The sequence below is a fragment of the Perkinsus marinus genome, assembly GCF_000006405.1.
Source record: "Perkinsus marinus ATCC 50983 genomic scaffold scf_1104296932072, whole genome shotgun sequence".
NCBI lineage: Eukaryota > Perkinsozoa > Perkinsida > Perkinsidae > Perkinsus > Perkinsus marinus.
The window spans coordinates 149,233-168,862 of record NW_003215522.1 but is presented as its reverse complement, the minus strand read 5'-3'; the positions used below and the strand labels follow the sequence as shown (position 1 = coordinate 168,862).

Below are 19,630 nucleotides of genomic sequence, written 5' to 3'. Positions count from 1 at the left end.
GGCATTCGGCGATACTGTGCACGGAGGAGTCAGACCTGCGCATGTACGAGGGACGGCTACTGCAAGTGTGTTTGGTTGGTTGTTTCCACTCCACTATTACTACTCAGACACGGGGTAGTTCGGGGAGTAATAAGCTCATATGAAAACTTGACTATTGTGTCACATAGTATGAAAAAAATATGCACATGATCAACCAGCTGATCATGTAAAAATTCTGAGAAAATTCCCATGAATATCTGTACATGTCTACCTATGCATGTGTGAAGCCCTATGATCAGCGAGGAAACTCTCAAGCTCAGCTGAGGAAAGCGAACGCATATATTCCTCGAACACTGGCGCCATATAGTGTAAAGAAACCCTCCCCTTCAACTGCATTCAAAGCAGTACCGTTCGACGAGACCTCCGGGAGGCCCCTGTAGATGAACGAGACTCGACATAGCGGGCTGAAGGAAGGGTGGTAGGGATGACCATGGACTCCACCTCGGGCAGTAGTTGGAGACAATCAGTGTCATCGAGTATAGGGGAGTTAGCGTATATCTGCTTTACAGAGCCGCCTCGAGACCACACAGATTGATGACTAGGAAAGAGTAAAATTCCACTGAGTTCATCAGCGTTATTCACCCCCGTCAGTCAAATCGATCAGCATGGCGCGCGCTACTGACATTGGTCTGTGACCCCACAACTCGACTTCTTCTTCAGAGTCAACTGTCAGGCTTTTTTGATGCTGCCAATGGCAAGTAAAGCTAGCGATATGACGTTTACATCGTCAGACGAGCCCAAATCGGGGGTGGATCCACGTGATGACCCTTTGGGGGAGGCCAGTTTTATCCCGAGGTATTTAGTCTGTGTGAACCCACTGTGCAGGAGGAAGTGGAAACAGCTGACGCCTAAGAGCATCCCTATGTTCTGTCCCAGCTGTAAGAAAGCGTCTGAGCTGGCTCTACGAGAGACCTGGGAGGGCGTCACGGACGATACTCTTTATTTTAACGTACTCAAATACTGGCATTCCATTTACGTGGACATCCAGTCTACCTTGGGATTCCCCAAGTGCAGTGATCTTACCCTACCACAAGATCCCAAGGAGGTCACCATATACAACGTGATGGACTACTACTATAAGGCTTTCCCAGAGCCCCCTCACCCCGAAGATGTGCGGAATTGGAGCTCTATGGGTCAGCGGAAGAAGCAGATGACCGGAACCATCATAAGGCAGTGTGGCACCCTCCTGTGGGAACTCACTGTATTAGAGGATCTACAGCAGCATCCCCATGGTAGTAACAGTATCGGGCTTACACTCGGGAGGTACATCATCCCTCGTTCAGGCGGGTCCATACGTCAGCAGGACATGGTCGGGCACCGCTTTTATCTCATCGATTGGAGAGGGGCCCTCAAGATAGGCGACCACATCCAGTTCGTCGCCTTCCCAAATCCATCAGTGGATGAGCGCAACAAACTTCCTCATGTGCTGAAAGTAGTGATGCCAAGCATATGCTCACGCGCTCTATCGCCCCTTGCTAGGTCCTTGACGATCGCGTCAATCCTCCTCATCGTCAGGCTGAGCAGCCTCAGGATACGACGAGAGGCTTCCGAACTGAACAACAGAGACGCCCAGTCGGGCGCACCATGGCCACGTAGGTTACCCCCAACCGCCCTTCTTGGTTCACTCCGAATGTCTAGGAATAAGAGCTATGACCAAGTAGCTGACTCCTACTACAGACCCTCTGGCGCGACTCATTGGGAGCAGCGTCAATCAGACTCGTCCTCGAGGAGGTTCCCTCAGTACGACGGTAATGATAACCGTCGATCCTATGGAGGGCCCTCTAACGATTTCTGGACAGCTGAAGGGCCCCCCTATCCTCCCAATCGGAACTCCACAAATGGGGCCCGAGGTAATACTGTTGTTATTTTCGCTCCCCCCTCCCCGACGTTTTGGCGCAGGTACCAGCGTGAGATCCTCACTTGATGGACAGCGTCAAACGGCAGTGACTTCAAACAGCTCCTCAGCCGACCTCCCCGTGGATCAGAAGAGCTTCTCGCCAGCAGTGGGGTCTCCGGTTGATGCTACCGTTGCCCCTCCACCAGGCTTCGAAGGCCTAGCAGATGATACACACCTAGCATTGGGCCAACTGGCACAGTTACTCTCCGCTGCAGTGAATAAGGAGGTTCCCCCAACCCCTCAGGCCCCGACTCTTGAGCCCAAGGTGCCCGAGTCTGCCCACCCTAGCCCAAGCCCTGCGATGCCCCCCGCGAGGAGGCCCGACTGGATACCGGATACTCCTGCGAGCCCACTGTATCTCCATCGAGACATGAACTTCGGCCAGACCCCGAACCCTCTTGTACAGTTTCTGCAGATGCAAGCTGCAGCGGGAGCAGCTGGTCAGGTCCCTTCAGCGCCCCCTTCGCGGTCCTATGGGGCGGCGGTGGCCCCGCCTCCGATGACGTCACCGTTCATGCCAATGGGTGGGCCTCTACCGGTCTCAGCGGCAGCAGTAGGTCTGGAGGGCGACTTGGCCGGCTTGGCCGCATGGGGCGCATCGTGGCCGTCTTCTGGGCCCTCTGGCATGATAAAACGGCAGAGTACGAGTCAGCCTCCTACCCCTATCCAGGAGGAGACGGTTAATGACGAGGGTGAAGTATGTGCACCCCCTAGGGCCAACCAACCCCATCGCCAGTGAGGAGGCCAGGGTTTGAAAGGTTTGCCAGGAGGTCATTTTTGCTTATAACTAGGTCCCATATGAATATTCTCTTTGGGCTCAATATTCGCCTCCTGTCATCGGCCTCTAAGTTGAGAAGCCTATCGTATGGGCATTGCCCTGCTGCTGCTGCTGCTGCTGCTGCTCCTGCTCGGCAACAAGATTATATCGTTGAACCCTCCCCTCCCCACTATTCAGGCCTCTGGTCCTTAGTTACTGCTATCCTTCATCGATACCTTTCCCCCAGGCTTGCCGCTATGACCTATCCCGCTTCAGCTCCCTCTCTTCCTCCTCTGCTACTACTACGTCGTCACTGCTGGATCCCGCTGCTACTGCCGAGGTGGTGCCGAAGGTGGGCGGCGATGCTCTGTTATCAACCTGCTGCCCTTTGGGACGAGGATGTCTCCTCCCAAGTTGAGTCCTGTCATGTTTGTGTCCGTCATCACCGTTCCCCCTCATTATATTGCACTATACTTCTCAAACGCCTTTCCCGTAACAGTTGACATACTGTTTGTTTCGTTTTGACAAGCGAGCCCATCGGTCAGCCTCTCACAGGCCCTCTCATCCCAATGGGTTCGTCCACTCAGTCCCGGTCGAGATCCCCTGCCGGTAGTGGCAGCACCACTGAGAGCACGGCTCCCCGACGGTCGGCGTCTGATGACGTCGTGCCTCGTCCCTCGACGCGGCGGCATGCTCCGCGGCGGAGGTCTCGAAGTCGTGATGTTGCAGTGAGTCGTCGTCGGAGCTCGACGGAAGAGGTAGGCTTGGTACACGTCTGTCGTGCTCATTGCTATCGGTGGTCAGCATTACTATCGGGACGGTGGGAGTAGTAGCTCTCATCGGTATGGCTCGAGGGACAACAGGGGGTCCTCTCCCTCTAGGGGGTACTCATCTTACTTCGACGATAGACACCGACGGCAAGGCAATGAGGACCATCGAAGGCGGGAGGAGAATGTTGACCGTAGGAGACGAGACGATGGGGATTATCGAAGGCGAAATTATGATGATCATAAGCCTAGGTGAGGCATGGCATTATCCCTCCCTTGTGTAGTTGTCTCCCTTGCAGGCGTCGAGACGACCGCTCTGACCGTCTACCTAGTGGTGGGTCTTACTACGACGTCCGTTCCTCTCGTGACCCCTCTAACGGTACGGCATCACTACACTACGTGAACAGCAGCCCTCGAGTGGGCAGTAAACAGGACGAGAGTCGTAGCCGTGAAGTTAGTGATCAACTCCATCGACGGCGCCGCGAAGATAGTCGCCCTCGACCCCGAGGGGCCACCAGCGGTCCTGGTCCGGTCGACGAGTCTATAGATGGTCTCCCGCGTGATGCCAAGACTCAGTCCATCGTGCCTCCTCTCAAGGTGAAGCCTATGGTTGAGTTTGGCAAAGCTGTAAGGCCAGACCCCCGGGCTACTGCTGAGAAGGGCAATGTATTGGAGCTCAATTGCGACTGTCCCCGGAAGTACGTCTCTGATGGTCGCCCTCTACGTGAACCGGCATGGCTATCGAGGGTCCGGTGGGACGAGCCAACCTTCGAGGAACACATTTTGTTGAAGCGGGAGTTCGCCCCGCGAGCTGTTGCCAATGCTCGGGGCCAGGCAATGGTACCTCCTCCGACGGTGTCCCATGGCTCTACTTTGGATGGGTCTTGGCACGAGACGTGGCCCAACGATGTTGACTGTCGGATTATATGTGTATTGCGATTGCCCGACTTGGTTTCTTCGGATGAGACCTTCCTGCGTGCTGCTAGGGAGGCAATTCCTCATCATTCGCGGGCGCGTGTCGCCCTCCAGAAGGCTGTGGTCATCAGAGCCTCTGGCATTGGTGGTTCGGTGGTTCCGGCGAAGTGTGGCTATTTAGTTTTCCGTTCACGACGTGACGCTCACGAGTGTTGGTCTCTCCAGCACCTCAAGCTCTACGGCTACGTTTGCCCGCTTATTGCGGACCCTACAGCCTTCAGAATACTTTGTCAAATTGCACTGGTTCTCAAACTTTATGAAGGAAATTCGGTTGGTGCTACTTCTAGCCTTACAGCCCGACTGGTGCCAGAAGCCAGTCCCTCGATGCCCCCACTACCCCCACCCCAAGCGACCATCACTAGTACTAAGTTTGGTGGAGGGTTGTCCTCGCGAAAGCCTCTACCCAGCACTGCTCGGGGGGCCGACACCAGTAGCGGTGTAGCTGCTGGTGGTACTTCTAGGGGACGGTTTGTCCTTAGGGGCCTGAAAGAGAGCTTGCAACGGCTTAAAGGTCCGCCCGTAGATGCTTGTGGGAATTGCTCAGCGAGTGCGGTTAGATATAGTCGTCTTGATCAGCGTGATGGCGCTGTTGTTGGGAGGTCAGAGTATGTTCGAGCGGAGACTTCCTCCGATGGTCAAAGCCAAAAGCTCAACATTGGCCTCACCAAGGACCGGAATGTGGTGGTATTGGAGACCAACGATGACACCAACTTGGCCGACTGGCGGCCCGAATGGGTACTCAGAGACTGGAGTTGGGGTTGTCGACCTATGTCTGTGGCCTTAGCTGAGAAGGAGTCCGCTGATGGCGAGATAGACCCCGCTGAGCTCTCTGATTACAGCACGTACAGCGCCCCGGATATGAGCGTGTTCAAGCCTGTTCGGTCGGTACCATTGACAGGAGGAACGTCACCGCAGAGCAAGGCCCGATCGGGTGCTACCAGCCGGAAGAGTAAAAAGTCCAAGAAGGAGAAAAAGAAGAAACGGAGGACTAGCCATGAACTTGCAGCGAGACTCGCAGGAGAAGGGAAGGCTGAAGGCGCTACCACCAAGGCATCAACGTCCACAGCGAGGGTGCAGGCCGGGAGCTGACCATCGACTTCATAGCATTATTCTCCCATATTGTATAAGATGTATTGTATCATATTTTACCATTGCAATGCTACTGCAAAGAGACTATTGATGGCGTTGCCTTCTAGTGGGGGGGAGGGAAGTCTGTAGATCAGTCCTGGGAGTGTTACGATGGTCACGTGTGTGCGGAGGGAGGTAAATGTCAGACTAGGATTGCTAGTCGTTTGCGGGCTATGCATAGACAACTCCAAATAATTTCGTTCGCATCGGAATGATGATCTGATCATCGTGAGAGTTTAGATATCTTTGTGACAAGGTACAGTTCACATGCATGCATGTAATGCTCTAGAGTCGTTGGAACGGGGTCGAGTGGTCATTCAAGCATGTGATTGCCGGGCGCCCATGTGAGATGTTACACCTTCCATGTCTTCCTTTGCCCTGAATGCCAGTCACTTAACGTTCCCCATTACAAAATTTTATACAAGAACGAACTGCAGCTCGAGCTGTTCGCAGCGCTTACGGTGGGCTTTGAGCACCAATCTCGACCACTTCCAACACAAATACTGTGAACATGAGCACAACTACAACAGAGGTACGAGCATGCTGGGTATCAGCTGTCAAGCTGAGTTAACATTGCGACTCCTCGTTTGATCCAATGCTCTTGAGGAGTGTTGCTCGGCAGCCGCATGTACATGACGAAGTTCGTACCTAGCAGGAAAACCATCATACTGAAAGTGTTTGCGGCCCTTACTGTGGCCAGTAGTGGCGAGTACACCCCTTCTGCTGCTAATTTTATACCTGCAATTCAATGCAGTAGACCAGTTGCCCCCATCATTATACCCTACAATGGGCAGTTATAGTGTGGGTAGTCTAGGTTCATATCCGATCCCACCATCGGTTTCAACCATAACCTCGGTGCTTCGACGAACAAAACCTACACAGGAATCACACCTGTGTACTATCACGCATCAGAATCTCACTTTCGGATCGCTCTCGGTAAGTGTCCAATCACTTTCTGACCATTTGCAGCCTTCGATGAAAAGACCGTGTCTGGAAACACAACGTCCTCCTGGCCTTCCCAAACTCAAGATGCCTTACATATACACACCATCCTCAGGGGCCTTTTCAGGGGTACCACTGACAACCTCGAAGTCGAAGTCAACTGTATCGATTGGCGTTGTATACCTGCCCGACAGCATTCATAGAAGATACCAGCGGAAGAACGTCTTGCTTTCTCGCATAGTTTTGTAACGCTCCGGTTGTGAAGGCTTGTGTGAAAAAGAAGCCAGAAAACCAAAACAAGTGTGGGGTCTTGCCACCGTCGACCCACGACTGGAAGTTCCGTAGTCTGAACCAACAGTAATAGAAGATAGTAACTTGAAGGATTCGACCTTTCAATGAGATCATTCACGTAGCTGCCAAGTGGCTTCAATGATGGATATGACTTCGCCATCCACATCTCGGGCGTCCCTGCGCACAGCGAAGATTCGAGACAGACAAACTCGGGAAGATTCCCTACGGCCGTCGTTGATCGAGTGGAACGCTGCCTCTAATTGTGGTGACATCAATATAAGCCCTTTCACTGCCTTCTGTATGTCTGCCAATGAGTCGCGGATTACTTCAATCAGACCATTGTATCTGCGACCACCATCCGCCCCGTATCAACAACCGTCATTTCACCTCGTGAGCTCTTGTGCCAATACAGTATTCATGCTCTCAGTGTACGTCATAGGGAAGGACTCCTGGACCTCTTCAACCTTAAATGGTGACCTTGCTCGACCATCCAGAACAGACCTTCACCTTCCACGGCATCGGCATCCGCTGAAGAATGTCCGCGCTGATCGAGCCGACCACTTCCTCAGGGCTCATACCATCTCCACTGGCTCCGCCGCCACTTTGCGAGCCCTACAGTATCATATGAAAGAGACATGATACACTGTTGTCGAGGTCACCATGAGTAGAGCAGCTTTCATCAAATCGAATGCCTCATTCTGTTCTTTGGTTAAGTTGGCATTGGGGTGGAAGCCGAAGACTCGTGGGTCAGTGATAGGCGGCAAGCCTTTTATGGTTTCCAGGACTGAAAATATCAACGATGATGGTCATGAGGGAATTCAAAAAGCCTTACAGTCTTCGTAGCTACCATTGCCATCTGGAGGCCGATACTGGGGACACTCTGGGGTGTAGGAGTATCTATATTGCATACATCCAAGTTTGATAGCGTGGCGGCTCACTCGTCATCGAAGACCTTCTCTGTGAAGTAGTCGGCAAGAAGGGTCATGATGAGTCGACGGTCCTTATCGTCCGTCACTCGCCCACCATAGTTGCATTCACCTAAAATCGACAATCACAGATGATAGACTGCAGCGAGGCTACCAGTGAGATAATTCAGAGCCTTGAAGGGCACCTCACCCGATGCGTACTCGTTGATGAACATCTGCAGCTGCAGCACCTGACGAGATGGTGGCAAACACCTCTTTCTCAGTCACCGTCTAGCCTACCGATATACGCATGTCCGAATCGGTGAACTCATATGGTATATTCCAACCGAGCGGACCGAAGAGACGGCGTTCTTGCAAGACAGCGTGGAAGAAGCAGAGCGAGTAAAGCAGCTTCTTGAAATGCCACGGTTTCACACCTGTCACCACGGCTATCGTCGGGCATCTCGGGAAGCAACCATACATCTCTCTTCGAAAAATTCCGTGTCACAGATTGGATCGGTGAGGAAGGAGCCCATGAGGTTGGACCGCAACCCCTTGGGCGGCTCGTTGGTCATCTTCACACCATTCTGGAGGATCGCCACTGGGAATTGAGGGCTGGGATAACTCGTCAGCCACAATCTACAAAGCGGAAATTGCATTAAAAAATCGAGAATCAGCGGAGCGGAGCTCCTCAGAATACCTGTAATCCTGATGGCTGTGCTTAGGGTCCATGGTCTCGAGCTTCCTCTCAAGCTTGGGCATCCACGACGTACAGAGATGGCAGTTTTGCAGCACCACCCATGAGCCTGAGCATCCGCGGGTCAGACCTGTCCCTAGCAGCCATGCTCACCATCTCGCATCCCGGCGTCGATCATCTGCTCGGCACGAGGGCCCTAACAGTGGCAACAATGGGGAAATGCAGGGTGGAGGGAGAGCCTCACCTGGCCTTGGCCCAGAGATATAGATCTGAATTCCTTATTCTGATCCGAGGCGAATTTGGAGAGGGCCGCAAAGGGATCAGATCCCGGCGAGAGGACCTGATGGATGCCCATGCGGCTTACGATTCGATACCGTTGACATTACGAAGATGAGGGGCGTCACATTGGACGAATCAGCATAGCTGCTGGCTAGATCGAATGGAGGCGGGCTGATGAACACTTCTCCTGAAATGAGCCTAGACGGTCAGTAGGCAGAGACCGGACATACCAAGATTGCTAGACACGAATCCCATGATCGCCGGCACGAGCTTATCTGGTCGGAGGCATCTCAAGACCTGCCATATCCACATTGAAGCAGTCTCCTCAGGAAAGATGTCTAACCATCAGCAGCTGGAACTCCGAGAAGCCCTTGATGGCACTTAAGGAGTCCCCCAGCTCCAGAACTCGGCCTAGTGGATCGCCATGGTCGTAGGCCGACTTCCACCTATGACCGTGAACACGAACGAGGTCGGACGTCCGAAAGACTCAAGGGCTGCTACAGATCCTGTTCCATCGCGAAGTCCTCCAAAACATTCGTGTAGGGATCTCCAAGACGACTCATCTTGAAAAGCTCACCCCAGCATCGATCAGGTATCCACCTGAGTTGAGATGCATAGGAAAGAGCAGGCCCCTGCCTAGCGCCCTACTGTGCGGCCTTCGGTGGAGGGTCCTCCATGCTGACCCCACCTGTCAATAAGAACCTATAGTCTCGCATCGGCAGCTCATCTCGGGCCTCCTTCAGTGAGCAACACAGCTGAAAGTAGGAGAAGTACTACTCGCCACAATGGGACGACCGACTTGGAAAGACATGAGCAGCTTGTGCTTCTCGAAGAGGGAGCGGCATATGTTGTTGTATAGACTCCTCATAAAGAAGCTGTTGAGAATATCGATCCGGTCCGGGAGATGGTGGGCCTCTGGCGCCTTGCGGATGCACATCTCCTGCATACTCACGAATGACTAGCCACCGCAGTACCAGCGGGGGGGGACTCACATAGAGAGAAACGAAGAACGGGAGGCTGTACTGATACATAGGGTCGATCTGCGCGAGGTCAGCTATGCAGAAGAAAAGGATGGACGCCTAAGAGAGTACCATAACCATAGGCAGGTCTAGAAAGGGCACTCAAAAGCTGGCGACCAGTTTAGCTTGCATTGAGTGATTCCTAAGCGTTAATGAAAGCTACTTGTTCAGCGACAGGCACATAGCAGTTTCTGGCTTTGTCGATCCGGATCTCAGTCTGCTCCGCTTCGCTCTGCTTCTCTGCAATTTCATTGGAGAGCACCTGCCCCAAGCAAGCATCCCCGTAACCGTCACTTGAGAGCGCCTCACCTTGGAGGCACTCAGGACTTTGATCGCAGTTTCGTCCTCTAGAATATTCCCCTGACTGCTACTCAAGACCTGGAGACCACAGCGAGAGCCTCTCCACGCCTTCCGTCAAAGCCTCCCTTTTCCCACCTTGAGTATTTTATCCTCGATTTCCTCCAACTGTTTCTTGTTCTCCGCACCCTCTAAAATCACCCTTGCCTTCTCTGCGGCTAAGTCGGGCTTCTCCATCGAGACGACCTGGAAATGCGAGTGAACATTATACGATGCATATGGGCTCCTAGAGCCTGACCAGATTGAGCAGTTGGTCCTCCAGTCCAACTGGGGTGATCATGAAGTTCAGCAAAGTGACCTTCACCGACACCTCGGGGAGGTAATGCGGATTCCGAAGCTTTGATGTCAAGTACAATCTGCACACAAGATGCCCCCTAAGGTTTTCACACTTCCTTGCAAGCCCACCTGAATTTCTTATTGTACTCGATCGTGGCATCGCCCAGCTTCATCATGGTCATGCCACCCTTCGTAAAGGTCTGTTTAAGCAGCAGCGGCTCGATGGCAGGGTCCATATCCTCTAACACGTTCTCGATCAAGAAAGGGTACCCAAACTGTATGCCTAGGGAAAGACGAGTGACAAGAGGTACAAGGATGAAGCCTCTTACAGCCCTCGAGTCTTCGTAAGTAGTCTCCATCAGTGAATTTACACGTGACCAGGTTATGGTCCTTCTCTGTGTTCTTTATCCACTTGTTTGCCTGACCCTGCGGATCGATACATAGCGGCCAACGCCGGGCCTTGTCCACGATGATACCATTCTCGATACTGAAGGCGTCGTTGGGGAGGCCCGCGATAGTCCAACTCCGAATCTTCACAGGCTCACCAAGGCACTTCTCCAGAGCGAATTGGGCCGATCCAGGGATCTGTTTGGTCTGGCTGATAGAGCTCCAGGCAGTCACTGCATCCCGACGGAACTCCGGAGTGAAGGCACCGAGGTAGGCGATTACACCAGACGCCAAAATGACGTCACCAGTGAGATTCTCATAGTCGTAACCAAGCTGCTCAGCCATCGCTGTCCAGCGAGTCTTCTCACCACCAAGGGATGTGATCAGTTGCTCAGCCCTCTCTAGTTTTCGACTGCAGTCTTCCACCTGATTCTTTAGGTTGGTCTGCTCCGTTTCTAGTGCATTGAGCTTGTCATTGAGAGCTTGCAGCTTATCGAGAACCACTTGTAACTCGGCCTGCTTTTCCTTCAGTCCAGCCATCACCGTGGCGTACTCAGCCTCGGCAGCAGCGAGAGCCTCTCTCTTGGGTGCGACGACTTTGGCGACTCTATCGTAAGTCTCCATGGCTCGAACCCAGCAACAGATGCCATAGGCAGCCTTTGAGACCTTAGCCACTCTACTTGGTTGGAAGTCGTCCTTCACAGTGTAGTCTTTGATTTTGTTGATGACAGCAGGAGGTATGTTGTCCTTATCGTAGTCCTTCAAGCTCTGTAGGAATCCCATCTCGCTGACCATCTTCTTCGCGTTAGGCCAGTAGTCGTCCACCTTTCTGCCGGTGTCTTTATCTTGGACCCTCACAGCGCCAATGCCCTTCATAATGCATACAGCAGTGAGGACCAAGCGTACCGGCTCAGGCGGGTTGGTCATGGCCTTGATCTCTGCAATGTCCTTCCCTGTCAGAGTGTCGAGTGCTCCTAAAGCTTGGTTGAGCTCCGGCATCGCTTCGCCTAGTTCCTTCTCACAATCCGTCTTGATAGCATTGGCCCTGTCAGCGGCCTGTGAGGCTATAGCTTCCTCGCCTGAAACCACTTCCTTCACCGCATTCGTCTTGTCGGACTCGGCGTTAACAACCACCATCATTTCCTCAACCTCCTTGTTCTTAGCGACCAACTGAGGCTGTAGATCAGTAAGCTCCTTCTGCATGCCCGCTACGGACTGCTCAGTGTTAGCGAGCTTCTCCAGACCAACGAGATAGCGCTCCCTCTTGGCACTGACCTCTCCTCGCTTCTCATCCAGCAGCGTCTTGAACGTATTGATAAGCTCCAGATAGCTGGTCGGAGTGGCGTAATAGTGTCGTCGAAGCTCCAGCTTGAATCTCGTCGCCAACTTAGTGCTCTCCACGTGGAACAGCTGGCACATCTCGACACACGAAGTTCGAGTAGCGTCAGCCATCGGGACGGACTCTAGGAACTGCTCCGCGACAGATAGAAGAGCATCCGAGGGCCATTCGCTGAACCAATCAATGGTGGTACAGTTGACTAGACTAGGGAATTGACGCAGTCGGGACCGCCAGCCGTTACCAATAGGCGAGAAGCATAGAACTATATGCAACAAGGCTCGCACTCGCTCCAAGAAGTAAGCGAACAGTGACGTGGGCGTCCCATCAGTCGCCTTCCCCTCAGTCTTGGCGTAGTTCCGGACGGCCTCGCAGCACTGCATCTTCTCATCGGGAGCAAAGAGGTTGGGAACCTCGCCTGTATTGAGCATGTTGTTGATATCCTCGACGAAGCTCTCGTCTTTGATCTGTGTGTCCGTGAAGAGGAATACCATGGGATCAGCCCGCCCTCCAGCGCCCATCAATAACTTCTTCAAGTCGTCGCGCCACGCTAGTTTGTCATAGCCCTTGGCGATCTCAATTTGGAAAATAGTGTAGTCAGCCATAAAGGCTGCTAGCTTCGTGACACTCTGCCTACCAGAGCCTCCTACACCCACCATCAACGAGTGACCTCCGGGTTGCTTCAGCACTCTGGCTACTCTAGACAGATGCTCAATACAATAGAGGAATAGCACAAGATTGAGAGGGGAAGTGCTTATCAGGTTATACTGCTCAAGGTGGCTTGTCACTTGCTTGGCAAGTTGGTCAAAATCGGGACATTCACTGTAAGGGCGCTTAGGTGCTGCAGGAGCAGACATCAGGTCACCAAAGAAGAGGAGCCTGACTTCGTCCAACGTGTCCACCTTGTCGTCGTTGTTGGAGTCGAGATGCTTCATAACCTCGTCGAAGCCTACGCCAAGATGACTTCTCGTCACTTCCCTCATCTGCTCAAGTAGCCAAACTCTGTCTTTATCGTCCACGAGCCTATCACCGAATACTCGGAAGACCTCGTGGACCCACAGGCGGACGTGACGATTGCTCCCATCGCATTGATCCTTGGGTAGAAGCAGAACTCCGAACATGACTTTAGCGAAATCTCGGAGGTTGAATGTATAATGCACCTTGAGAGGCGTCGGGAGGAGCTCGCTGGCAACTGCCTTGTAGACCTGCAGGGTCGCGCTGACCAGCTTTTCTGAGAGGCCCTTCACTTCAGCAGGATAATTCTGAGACTGAAACCTCCAGTCGAGTATGGTAGTGAAGATTCGCGCCATATTGTCATCATCGAGCAGGGCAAACCCTGTGAGCAGCATCAGCTGGGTCATACGCGGGGTGATAAAAGTTCGGCCACCTCCAGGTGGGCCCATCGCAGTCACAACCAGCGTGTCAATGATGTTCCTGAAGGGATGAGTACTGTCCTTCCGGTCGAACCACCCTCCTTGGTCGATAAGCTGTCTGAGAATCTCTATAGGAGGCTGAGCTCCGTATGCTTCCTTAGCTGGCATGTTGAGATCGTCGATCATCACAACACAGAGCTTTCCAGTCGGTGGGCCGTAGGTATCTTTCCGCCGTCGATCAAGCTTGACGTCGATCTGGTCCTGCGTCTGGGCACATTGCGTCTGGGCCGAGAAACCGAGGAAGATCGGCACCGTAGTCGCCTTATCTCTAGAAAGGATCGCTCCCTGCATGTACGCCGTTTTGCCTGTCCCCGTGGGACCACAGAATAGCAGGGGAATCTTGTTATCAATACAGTGATTGGCTATAAAAGAGTATCTTATATTATCCAGCGTGCGCACAATGATGCTCTCAGGAGATGCTCCCGCTGGGAACTGTTGTTCGGCTGTAACCGTGTCGGCCCAAGGCAGCCATTTGCATTGCTGGATATCGAAGAAATAATCATATACAGAGCCACGCTCTGGCAGAGATGGTTCGATCCTCTTGAAATGTTCGGTGTTCTCAACCTCATTTGTGAGTAATCCTCGTAGTGCGGCGTCGAATATCTTGCGACTCTCTGTCGTACCTATGGGCATCAAGAAACGAATTCAAACAGTCCTAATGAGTCCCCGCAGTGCGAAGGTCTGAGCAGCTCATTGGCGAGGTCATCTTACATGAAGCGCCGAGACTCCAAATAATAGAGAAGACCGTGAGGCAGTCGATGATGTTGGTCAGTGTCGAGTCTACTTGGCCTTCATACTCTTTCTCGTCACTCAGAGGCTTCAGCAACGTAGAGAAGAGTTTCTGAAAGTTCCACTCAATTTCTTATGACCCTCGTGACACTCACCAGATAAGACTGTACGCAGTTCTGTTCCTGCGTGGGGCTAACCTCGGAACATTCGAGCTTAAGCGTACGAAGGAGCGGAGGCAACAGCCATTTCTGCATCCCATCTGCTTCCTCGATTTGCTCGCTCTTGAATGTTGGAGGAAGGTCCTCTTTGAAGGACTTCTTCACGAGGTGTTCGTAGCCCAGAATATGCGGTTCGAAGAAGACCATACCGTTCCGGGAGATAGTAGCAGGAGAAGCCACTTCGACATCCATGGGTTCAAAGATCGTCCTCATGTTAGAGCTCATTGCTATGATCTCTCCCGAGTTCAGACACAGCTTCTTGTTCTCGTCCATAACAGTGTTCATATTCTCGATCCATACAGCATCGACTGGACCGTCAAACACAAGCCATTTGCGCTCGTCCGTCTGGTTCTTGGCGAAGTTCCTGAACAACACTGCCACGATACCATCGGTCCACTCATGAGACACTTCATCAAAGTCGCCGTATAGGCAGCCGGCTGGAATCGACTTGGGATTGAGCCTAGCCTGGTGAACGATCTGGCCCTTGTGCATCTCACCGCTCTCGGCCAGGTCGGTGAGGGCTGCCTGGAGGATGTTGAGAGCCGTAGTCTTACCGCTGAACGGGAGCCCCACGAGCATCACTGAATGACGCACTATGTGGCATTCATAAAACTGTATAATCTTATCGACAAGATAGTCGATCCATTCGAGATTGTTTTTCTCAAAGTGCATCCTGAGTTTGCTTATGAGAGCAGTATAATCAGGCTGAGGCAGTACCACTCCGGGGAACAAGTCGGAAGTGATCCCACGGAACAGGGGCACGTCGAAGGCCAGGAACTTGGCAAGATTCACATCGTTGATTGCTCGAAGCATGAGAACGGACTCAGACTCGGTACCGTATTTGCGCTTAAGATTACCTGCTGCGACCAGCACCGAGAATACAGCACGCATACCGTAGTCATAGTGACTCTGTGAAGAGAGCTGCTCAGAACACAGCTTGTAGGTCGTCACGATTTTCCGAGCCAAGCTCCGAGAGTCTTCGAAGCCGAAGGAGTAGAGCTTGATCTCAGCAATCATCGCATAGTCGGGAACCATCATAGCCACAGTACGGAAGAGTGCTTTAAGGTTGTCCGGCAGATCTGATCGACCAGCATAGCCAGGGTTCATGGTGATGAAGCTGTTGCAGGTCCACTTGATGGGAAGGATGCAACCCTCGAATTCGAATTCAGTGAGCCGAGCTTTGATAGCAGTTTGTATGGTGAGGATCTGCTGAGCTACAACTGAGAGCACTTCGAGGTCTATGCGATTAAACTCGTCGAAGCAGCACCAACCACCGGTGGCTGCGAGCCCTTTGAAGAACTTCCCCATGGCGATGTAGTCGAGACCATCAGAACAATTGAAGACCACACACATTCTGGCCAGCGCCTTGGCCAGATCCTTCACAGTCTCGGTCTTGCCGGTACCAGCAGGTCCCTCAGGGGCTCCACCGTATTGAAGATGGAGCGCCCCGCAAAGGGTTCGATAACACCTGTCGGTGAGGGGCGTGATGATTAGTCGAGACGAGTTGCCCAGGGCTTCATAGCCGTAACCAAGGTGAGAGTTGGATATTCGCACGAAGATATCATCAACGTCGCCCTTCTTATCAGCGTTCTTCTCTACGAAATACCGCAGCTGCACCAGCCAATCGAAGTCATCCACCGAGGAGAGTCCCTTGTCGTGCAGCTCCTGGACAGTGTCCTTGTTATGCACGAAAATGACCACAAGAGCCTCCAGCGTGCAACGCACAAGAGGAGGAATGTCACCTCGCACCAAGGCGACTATGTCCTGCAACAAACCGTCCATCTTCTGATAGTATTTCCCAAGACCAGCATTGCCTCCTGAGCTGAGGGCCTCCATGACCTCGGAGGTCCAGAAGATGTTACCGACTGCGATGACCACCTGCCCCGGCCACAACGCCAGCCACTCAGCATAGGACTTCGTCGGGTAGTCCGCTATAGAGTCGAAGATGACCGCACGGATGGTCTCGAGCATCATCGATTCCAACTGGACCAACCACTCCTCCACGTTACCGCGGGCCAGCACGGGATCAACCACGCGAGTAAGACCGATCCGCTCCTTCTCCACGGAGAGCATAGCAGTAATCTTCTTGTCCTCTTGGAACTCCAGAGATTGAATACCTTCGAAAGCCTTGCGTAAATGAGGCTGTACTCTGACCGGGACCTTCGTCTCTGACAAGATTTCCAGCAGTTCATCGTTGGACAAGAAAAAGAACCTGGGGAACTTCAACCGCTTGGCTTCGAGATAGTCATTGAGGCCCTTTTGGACCCTTTCCAACTGTTCTTGAGACTTCTCCAGGGCAGCCAGCATGCCCTCCTGCTTGAACACATCTAATGCTGCTGGAGACTCTCTCGACTTCTCCATTATTTTTCTCCAACGAGTGTCGACATCCTTGAACAAGGCGCCCTCACTGGGGATCTGTCGCATGATGTCCTCAGAGCCAAAGATAGGTTCCAAGTAAAGCCAAACCCCTTGGACTTTGATCCACACCTCGATCACACTAGTTGCTTTCATCAAGAACTCTTCCCACTCAGCGATGCCATTAGCAAAAGGCTGCGCTGAAGGGCTACCTTTCATAGTCTGGGTCTTGATAATGTGGTCGTCGATCAACCCCTGGACCTCGTCGACAGTACCACCAGAGAGGATGAACGTGCCCGTCTCCTTCCATGGCTTGAAGTCGCAAGTCACTGGTTGCCATTCGGTCTGTTGGCTCTCAAGGGAGCGCTCAATTTGGTACTCCTGAGAAGCCCTGTCACTGATGTCGGTCAGCTCTTTTGCGTAGGCGACTATGTCCATATCGAGCATCTTCTGCAGAGTAGTTGTCTTATCTCTAGCTATTGTGAAGCCAATTGCTGAGGATATCTCCGCCCAATGCCGGTCTCGCAGACCCGGATTGCACAGAGCTTGTATCAAAGGTAGATGCTTCTTCACTCCATCCAAGTTGCTCTTCACAAACGCCGCAGCCTGAAAACACCGAGCGATTCATCAAGACAGCGTCTTCATCAACCGCTGAGCCTCACCTTCATAGGAGCTGTCCTGCCGTCCTGCTCAAACGTCGCCTGCAACTTGTAGGCACTTCTCCACAAGCTCATAACGTCCGACTCCACAGTTTCAGCATCAAGTTGGAACATACCTCGCTTATACCACATATGCTCCTTCGTACCGTATTCACTGACTAGACTCCACAGCTTATCGTAGACCTCAAGCTCAGCCTGGCACTCCTCCAAAATGCCAAACTCAGTTACTTCCATCTTCAGCAAGGCTTCTAGAGAGTTGATTTCCTCTCGTAGGCTACTGTAGTCAGCCATCTTTTGCTTCAAATTGGCGATACGTTCACAGTTCTGATCTGCTGCATTGACATCCCCATGCTCGGCAAAGCGTTGGATAACCGTCTTGAACGTCTCCAGTTCCACGATGGCCTTGTCCCGTCGTCCCCCGAGCGCCTGCTCTATATCGTCCCTGCAGAACTCGATCTCCTCGACGCGATCCGAGACAAGCTCGGTTATAGTCGCCAGTCGAATACCAGACTCGTGAACCGCCGTTAAAGTATCGGGCGGGACGGCAAAGTCGCATTCATACAGGACGTCGAGCCATCGTCGAATCTCTCCATACTCGTCCTCGTAGGCTTCCTGCCCTCTATCGAAGAAGTCGTCCAAGTCCTTTTCGATGTCTATCAAGGCCTGTTCCGACTCCGGGACCTCCTTGAATCGCTCCTCGAGTTCCGCGACATTTGCAGTGAACTTCCGACTGCGCTCTCTCACGCGATCGTTGAGGGCTGCAGTGACAATAGTGACGCACTCAGACGCCTGCTTGCAGAGATGTTCATTGACCTAGAGCAGGATCATAGCACGGACCAGATGAAGCTTGGCTCACCTCCGAACAATCCGTAGCCATCATAGCAGTCCGGAGTAACGAGCGACAGTTGTCCTCCACACTGCGTTGAGCTTCTCGCATTTTCCGTATATATCTGAGCACATCGTCGCAAACCGCCAGCGTACTGCTGTCAACTTACTCTATTATGGATTCGGCCTTCACCGTGGAGCCTGGTTGCTTTTCCTTCGATGACAGGTCCGGTATCTGTGCTATCCGCAAAGCCATCTCTTTGGCTCGGCCGACCTCTGTGAGCAAACTAAGATGCGGTTCGTACCTGCATCGCGCGAACCACAGGCTAATGTGATCTATGAATTCCATGGCAACCTACATGTCCGAGACTGTCCCCGCCGCCTCAAGGCACGACGTCACGACATCTTCCAGCCTCTTGAGCAGGGAAGCTATATGACTCTCGCTGGAAGTGACCTAGACAGGATACAGCTTCCACGATTCTTCTGCAACTCACGCTGTGCTCACCTCGTATAGCATAGTGCGATGCTGAGATGACTCCTCTGCCGCCGCTTCTAGGGTCGATGCAGGGCCCTTCATTTCGTTCAAGGCGATAACGACATCTTTGTACAGCCTCGTCAAGCGCTCCTACAGCCGGTAACATTGCGAATCGTCTCCACTAGAAGACCCTCTCACGTGACAGTAGTCCCCGGCATGTTTCAATCTGACCTCGCTACCGTCAACGACCAGCATGTTCAGTAGTAGTGCCCGGGGTTCGTCGGCTGTTTTGTGAGGGAGGTGTGCGACCTCAGGATACCTAGAGCGGGCCATGGTCAAATCGGCGTCATCGAACTATTTTTAAAACGCTCCGAGTGAGCTGGTTGGGCACTCACGTCAATGGGGTGGTGCCACGAGGGCAGAAGCCTTCGAAGTAGGCGAGGAACTCGGCGCAGCTTCGCTCGACCACTGACCTTATCTGCCACCACAAGGTAAGGGGAGTAGGATATTTTCGATTGAGGTCCTACCATGAGGCTCATGAGGTGAGTCGACGCTTCTAGCAGCCGATCAGGATTGCAACTCGGCCATACAACTCCATCGATAGTGGCAGTTGCCGGGACTGTCGTTGTATTGCTCCTAGCGTTAACACCTACACTAGGTCATAGCCACCGACAAAGCCATCTCGACGACTCACCCGTCGTGGCTTCCCCTGAAGGTGGTAGTGATGTCACTCCGTCGGGCGACTGAGCCACTCCCGAGACCGCAAGGAGAGTCGGCTCTTGCTTCACGAGCTCCATGGCCTTAGCGTGCCATTCTTCTGTAATGCACTTGACCTTGGTCTCGAGATACCTCAGCAACAGTAGCATGACGACGAGTGAGATCGA

General features: G+C 52.8%; 3 protein-coding genes across 3 annotated transcripts; 2 read left to right on the top strand and 1 right to left on the bottom strand.

Annotated features, from left to right (window-relative positions):
* Positions 1–717: 717 nt before the first annotated feature.
* Positions 718–3,096, top strand: Pmar_PMAR008116 (hypothetical protein). Its single transcript, XM_002785712.1, has 5 exons — positions 718–1,271; positions 1,323–1,471; positions 1,519–1,631; positions 1,678–1,889; positions 1,939–3,096. The coding sequence occupies exons 1-5, from the start codon at positions 722–724 to the stop codon at positions 2,673–2,675; spliced, it is 1,761 nt and encodes a 586-aa protein (XP_002785758.1). The 5' UTR covers positions 718–721; the 3' UTR covers positions 2,676–3,096.
* Positions 3,097–3,262: 166 nt separating this feature from the next.
* On the top strand, positions 3,263–5,524 carry Pmar_PMAR008115 (hypothetical protein; the record flags this gene model as incomplete). The annotated part of the gene is made up of 3 exons (XM_002785711.1): positions 3,263–3,339; positions 3,602–3,712; positions 3,760–5,524. 3 exons carry the CDS (start codon positions 3,263–3,265, stop codon positions 5,522–5,524), a joined length of 1,953 nt encoding a protein of 650 aa, XP_002785757.1.
* Positions 5,525–6,113: 589 nt separating this feature from the next.
* Positions 6,114–19,612, bottom strand: Pmar_PMAR008114 (Ciliary dynein heavy chain, putative; the record flags this gene model as incomplete). The annotated part of the gene is made up of 43 exons (XM_002785710.1): positions 6,114–6,211; positions 6,255–6,301; positions 6,349–6,437; positions 6,484–6,553; positions 6,602–6,688; positions 6,735–6,851; positions 6,895–6,973; positions 7,023–7,141; positions 7,184–7,273; positions 7,311–7,382; positions 7,439–7,580; positions 7,629–7,693; positions 7,735–7,834; positions 7,877–7,952; positions 8,002–8,138; positions 8,183–8,340; positions 8,402–8,507; positions 8,552–8,594; positions 8,643–8,738; positions 8,785–8,864; positions 8,908–8,974; positions 9,021–9,123; positions 9,179–9,277; positions 9,326–9,432; positions 9,477–9,617; positions 9,670–9,756; positions 9,860–9,958; positions 10,006–10,074; positions 10,132–10,239; positions 10,292–10,409; positions 10,459–10,612; positions 10,659–14,108; positions 14,197–14,326; positions 14,370–17,393; positions 17,450–18,259; positions 18,303–18,396; positions 18,442–18,576; positions 18,631–18,725; positions 18,777–18,896; positions 18,945–19,065; positions 19,142–19,224; positions 19,274–19,395; positions 19,441–19,612. The coding sequence occupies 43 exons, from the start codon at positions 19,610–19,612 to the stop codon at positions 6,114–6,116; spliced, it is 11,379 nt and encodes a 3,792-aa protein (XP_002785756.1).
* Positions 19,613–19,630: the final 18 nt, after the last annotated feature.